This window comes from Maylandia zebra, linkage group LG1, assembly GCF_041146795.1.
Source record: "Maylandia zebra isolate NMK-2024a linkage group LG1, Mzebra_GT3a, whole genome shotgun sequence".
Classification (NCBI taxonomy): domain Eukaryota; kingdom Metazoa; phylum Chordata; class Actinopteri; order Cichliformes; family Cichlidae; genus Maylandia; species Maylandia zebra.
In genome coordinates, this window is record NC_135167.1 from 31830745 (window position 1) to 31837178 (window position 6434).

The 6434-nt window shown below is 38.5% G+C and overlaps 1 protein-coding gene across 3 annotated transcripts in view; it reads right to left on the reverse strand.

The window, feature by feature from the left end:
- The window catches only part of luzp2 (leucine zipper protein 2), a 162036-nt gene extending 156770 nt beyond the window's left edge, over window positions 1-5266 (reverse strand). The window contains exon 1 of one of the 3 annotated variants that reach the window (XM_076885049.1): window positions 4979-5266. In XM_076885049.1, coding sequence (XP_076741164.1) covers window positions 4979-5040 — 62 coding nt within the window. In that variant the 5' untranslated portion in view covers window positions 5041-5266. Of the gene's footprint in view, window positions 1-4506; window positions 4581-4978 lie in introns of those variants that run through there. The other 2 variants (XM_004558087.4, XM_012920953.2) reach the window with 2 other exon arrangements.
- Between the last annotated feature and the right edge of the window lie 1168 nt (window positions 5267-6434).

Genomic DNA, 6434 nt, shown 5'->3' on the forward strand with positions numbered 1-6434 from the left:
AATATGTTTATCATTTGTAACAAAATATTGATTTGATGGAAATAAAGGTTTGCTGCAATTTTTCAGCTCCGCACACGTGAGGCGAAGGCAGCATCTGCGAGCACATTTCTGCACTCTTTCTACTCAACTGGATGAGAAAACAGTTGCACGTTGAGATGTTGCTTTATAAGAGAAAACGCTCTCTGTGATGTGAAAATGCAGATGTACTGAACCATTTCCACAAGGACCTACGTAAATTAAGACAGAGCACAAAGTTTTGATGCTTGAGGCAAGACATATTTTTAATTAACCTAACAGATGTCTCAATGAAGTTCCCCAATTGATTACTTCCATATTTAAACATGAATAAAATGTCATGTTTAAATATGGAACATAAGCTAAGTGAACAGGAAATGAGAGACATTAAATTTCAAAAGAAATGCTGTAAAATAAGCACATTAATTTGTATTTTGTGATATTTATTTCCATTTCCCTGAAAGAAGATTGATTCTCAAAACTAAATATGGAAGAGCGTGGAGAAGAGAAAAGAGAAAAAAAACCAAAAAAGTTCCTACCTGCCGTTTCCTGCCTTCAAATTGACCTATTAATGCTCATTTTCTGCTCTATATTTTTGTTCTTGGACTCGACTAAAGCACATTTGTGTGGGTCAAAGTTCAAACTAATCCTGGGTTATCTCATACTGTGCTATAGCTACCCTTCACAAACAGAAGGATTTAACAGCAGATGGATGGGGCCGCTATGCTCAAAGCTTAAACTGTGTGCCTGAGATGACAATATTAATAATATCCGCACTCTCTGACACCACAAAGATCTAAATCTTTTGATTTGTCAGCCTTTTTTGTATAAATGCTGACCCTGATTTGAAACTACGGCCATTGTAGCAGCAGGAAATACCGAAAAACAAAAGAGGTCCACTTTAAAATGTCACTAATGGACATGAACACAGTTTCAAAAAGAAAAAAAAAGCTTATTATTAAAGGCAAAATCACCAAAAACAGCAATCTGATGATTTTCCTTTGTTTTTTGGTTTGTTTGTATTTTTATCAGATGTAGGAATGACCCTCCTTTTCATGTCTGACCTTATATAACGTTAAGGGCAGTCTCAATTTAAAATAATAATTTGCAATGTGACCGGTAACATCTCTATTACTAGCTATTAATATATAAAGCAACACTGTTGTACTCAACTGCAGTCCAAAATACTCATAAATATTTGATATTGTGGAGATCCCACCAGATATCCCTGTTTCCAAGAGGAGTCTGCTAAGGTAAGAGACATCAAAGACAGTGTCAAAGAAATGAGTCAAATATGTTTCAAGAAATGCTCTGAAAGGGAATATGTGAAAGTTTAAAAAGGTGGAGCTGTTTGATCTGTATAGAGCAAAAAAAAAAAAAAGCCAAATGCAGAGGAGACAAGCTTACTGTAGTAGCCCCCAGTGCTGACCCAGAAGTGGAAAGTCATATCTCATGGGACTGATGTCAATGCAACCTTGTGTTGTGCCTAAGTACCAATTGATTTTTGCAATGACACATGGCCCTGCACCACTATTATGTGGCCCGAGTAACCCGCTCAATTCATTAAAACACCATAATTCTTTATAAAGGACTTAAATAACCGAGAACTGGAAACAGCATTTTGAGTTTTACAGTTTTTACAGAGATGACATTAAAATGTTAACAGAATTCTTATACGTACTTTTAGTTAGTAAGCCTATTAAAAGTCTTAGATTTTAAGACAGTAAAACAGAAATAAACATGGTTGTAGTGGTATCTGGTGGCAAAGCTTACTCCATAGTTCCCTTGTGGCTTTAATGACTTTCAGTTAGAGTTTTCTTTGGTTTAGCCAACAAAACTATTTGATTAGGTTAAAAAGAACCATTACCCACATATTATAAAGTCTGTCTGACAGAAAGTTATGAAGGCTTGTGCCATATTCCTCTATGCTCATCTGGAAGAAGGGTCTTTATAACAGCCTTGAAGTTTCAAAGTTTTCTTCTTTATTTATTTATTCATTTATTTATTTATTGCCATTGTTTGTTAAGGATGTTTTGTCTTTTAAAACCTCCCCGCAGCACCTTTAAGCAGACCAAAGGCACATCGAAATGCAGCCATCACGCATGAAAACTTGACACAGTTCCTATTTTATTAATTCTCACTTCTTTAGGTGACTCTATCAGGTCGCAGGATAGAGGCTGCAGTTAACATATGAAATGGATTCTCTTACGCACCACTGATGAAATGAATCAAGCAAAGCCAGCCAGAGCAATACACAGACTAGACAGTCACAGTCACAATTCATTTTACTGGTGCAGATACACCTCGCAGTCAGTCTCTTCAGTGCCACACTATTATAAGAAAAAATGAGGATGTCACAAATGATAAGCAATGTTTGGACCCATGACCTCCAGGATAACAGCAAAAATGTGACAGCTGCTTGAAGAAGCAATCAGCTATTGTTTGGAGTACCAGCTGGATCAAACAACAAAAAGCCACCCGCGGCACCAACGTCATTCCCAGGTTTGGCATGTGGCATGTGGCTTTATTAAAACAATAAGAAAGGAGCAAAAGGAAATTTTAAGAATTTGAATGAAAACAGAAACACAACAGGCACAGAAGAGGTTCAAAAAATCTAAACGTCTGTACCACTTCAAACAAGTTCGGAAAACAAATAAATATGACAACAACAATAAAAAAAATGTAACAGTCATTACCACAGCAGGATCACTGTAGAGGGACGCTAGATTAATACACAGTTTAGTAGAACAATACACAGCTGGCTATTGAAATGCATAGCCGTATATCTGACATGTCTACCTTTAAGCATATCAACCACAGCAGGAGAACTAAACCTGCTCAGTGGAGACCTTTAATTGAATCCATCCAAGGATCCCTGTAGAGGTGCCTTTATGCTGTCCTTTTCATTAACATTTAAAACCATGGCCATCTGTAGACTCACAGTCCTGAGCAAAAGTGTCACCACGTTATTGTTAGACAAAATAATAGAAGCATCTTTCACTACGAGCCAAAAAGTTCATTGGCGATCATGGAAATCTGAGCCTGAAAAAAACAAGCATGCAATTTTTTTTACTGAATCTGAATAATTACCACAGAGAATAAAAAGATCAATTTAAAGAAAACTGGGGCTCCAGAAAAAGAAAAATAATGTAGGAGTTTATTATTTGAATTCGCCGAAATGATTGTTTTGGGGTTGTTGTTTTTTTTCAATTCCGGCATTATAAGATTAGCTAGTCAGATATGTTGCTTCCTGAAGGCAAAGCAGGCAGACGTGGCTTTGCAAATCTATTCAGGTGTGAACATTTTTTCTCCCTTTTTTTTTAACATGACCTGAAGTTCAGAAGGTCACAATTGACCTTATTTCTCGACCAGCCCTCCGCTCTTAACCAAGCGCAGCCTTCCAATCCAATTACTTTTTTTTTTTTAATGCTAAGTCTGGAAACAAACCGTCTTATAAAACACTGATTACATCTGTGTGTTCTGGTAATTACTTTTCATGACTTTCCCCCTCAAGACGTAACATACAATCTGTGCTGACCTGCCAAATTACCACTGTAATGCCCTGCTCTCCAATTAGTGTTCAAAGATTACCTCTAAGACTAATAATGGTATACACGGTTTAAAAATAAATCTTGGGAGACAGCGTATATTTTAATTAATCAAAGTCAAACAAAAGCACTATTAGTTTCAGAGCTTAGAAAATGGCTAAATGAGTCTGCGAACTCAAAAAACCCTTAAAAAAAACTGATAAATGATTAAAAAGTTGTTACCAGAAGATTACTTGTATATATGACTTAAAGGAAACATCTAATTGTAGGTGTGCTAAACGAACATAAATAATTAAATAAAAAATGCGTGAGTACTTGGATTGCTGACTGCTAAATGCTAGAGGTTAATACATCAATATAGCCCCTAGTTATATGACTCATACATCATCAGTGCTACCTCTCTGCTATTGACAAATATGTTGGATGTGTGCAGTAACCTTGACTTTCTCTACAAATTCTCCTCTGTTGTAACCCTTGAGGCAAAATAAATAATTGCTAGCCCTGATGGTGTTTAGCATGTCACTAACAAATGCACAGACATGTGTCCATTTGGTTCAAATCAACAGCAAAAAACACTGAGTTCAAAGACATCATTCTCCCCGTGGATGTTTTCCCCAGAAACTGCATTCCACTCACTCACCACTAAAAGATGGGATGGAGAAAAGAAAAGGCGGAAAAGGCAAGTTTTATAATGCATGCCTTCCTGGTGTGATGTCTCTATGGTAAAGTCAAAGCCCTGAATTTCCCCTCTCACGGCTCTCATTAAGGCAGTGGTGTCAGGCAGTGGCAGAGAAGAAGGATGATTTTATCAATGATTTAATTAATCATCAAAACTCTCCTTCTCTACACATCGCTCTCTTCATTTGTCCATCCTTCTTGTCTATCACTGTTCCTTGAGCTTTTTTTAAATATTGCAGATAAGCGAAAGGAAACGCGCACACACCTGCTCTTTCTAAGGCACTGCAACACAAGTCGCCTTGTCCTTTCTCTCAGTTCCCCTGACTTCAACTTGCTCCCTCCCAGACCAGGCAGCAAAAGTCCTCAAAAAAAAAAAAAAAAAAAAAAAGCAATGTCGCCACTATTCAGGGGAAAGCGGAGGAGGCAAATCCAGTGAATTACCTCCACAAAAGGACAACTGTGTCTCAGCCTGCTTCAGAACTAAAAAAAATAATAGCCCAGTTCAACAGCTAAGCTCTTCCTTCCTCCTTTAAGTCTCTCAGTTTCTAACATTCTTAGCACACACAGAGCCACTGCCGGGACGAATTAACGCTTCAGTATTTGGCAGGACTGAGCAGACCTCCAGAATACCATGCTTTGAACCAAGACACCCCTTTTGTTTCAGAGTCTCCGGCAGGATGAAACTGACAGGAGAAAAAAGAAAAAAGAAAAGAAATGTTTTCTTGTTTATCTCTTACCTGGTATTGAGGCTCAGAGCTGGACAGAGAAGCAGTAAGCAAATAGCTTGGATGAATTTCATAGCTGTCTCACACTCCCGTTCCTTCTCCCTTCTTGGATGATTTTTGCCTTTCCCCCGTGCCTCTCTCCCTCGCTCTCTAGCTCTCCCACTGGCTGCCTGGGTTTTTTAGCGCACTCTCATCCACACACGCACCCAGACACACAAGCGGCGAGGCAGACAGATGCAACACAGTGGCTCGGCGAGAGGGAGGATCTCCGGCTTTAAATAACACGGGGACACGGACCGACTTGGTAATGGAAAGGAGCGGGTGGGGCTGAAATCAAGAGAGGGAGATGTGGGAGTGATATGATGTCAGCGCCAGTGCAGCTATAGCTATTGGCGAAAGGCTTTCTTTTTTCTTTTTTTCGCATTGTTTGGTGTTGGTTGTTCCTGCAACAGTACACCTCTCTTTACTTCCTTGCATTGTGATAGATAGGTGGAGGTACGAGCCAAAACATTTAGTGGAAACATTTAGCAATGCCAGGTCGTGGCTGCAAGTAACAGCAAAGTCACAGTTTAGTGAAGGCATGAACAGATTTATAGTGCAATTATTACTGAAGCTCTGCACTTCAAGCAGAAATCAAGGTCTGGTACCAAATTTTAGTGAGCAAAAACGGAAAATGAAGACCTGAATAAACTGAAATAATAAACTCTGACGAAAAGATACCAGGTCTTTTTTTTTTTTTTTGCTTTATTATAGTATGTGTAATTTCAATGAAATGTTGATAGAAAACAAACTTTATAGAAAAGAATGTAAAACCTATGTAGAGATAAAATACAAATCTTGGAAATGCCAGGGGGGGGGGGGGGGGGGGGTGTCTGAGTAACTTTAATAGTTCAGAAACAGTTCATTGCAGTAAAGGAGAAATTATGTTAAAACCCAACACACACACACACACACACACACACCTCATTTATTTATCCCACTTTTCACAGTAACTCTATTTCAGTCATAACCACTATAATCAGAAGAAGAATGTGATTTCAGTATGCAGTAATTTGTACTGGGCCTCATAGCTCTGCAGTGGGACCTCCCATATTTCTCTGGTCACTAGGACATTGCTACACTCGCCTGACGTTTGCATGGAAGATGCTAGCTTGTCTGCAAACACTGGCTAACTATTAGCAAAGTAATAGTAAAAAGTGAAAACAGGAAATATTTCCTGCTTTTACATTTTATGCTTTCAAAGTAAAAGTTGCCCCTTACGACTCCACCCAACAGAGTTTAAAAGGTGCATTGTTTACTTTGAAAGAGAATGTTCTTGGGTTCTGGTTTGTGTTCTCCTTTTCACAGTTTTGGACATGAGTCGTAGTTTTAGAGTGTTTGCAGACAAGTAGTAATATGTATGTCTTACATTTGTTTTGCCAGTTGATTCCGTAGCCATCAACTGATCTGGGCTTTTGTCAGCTGGTAT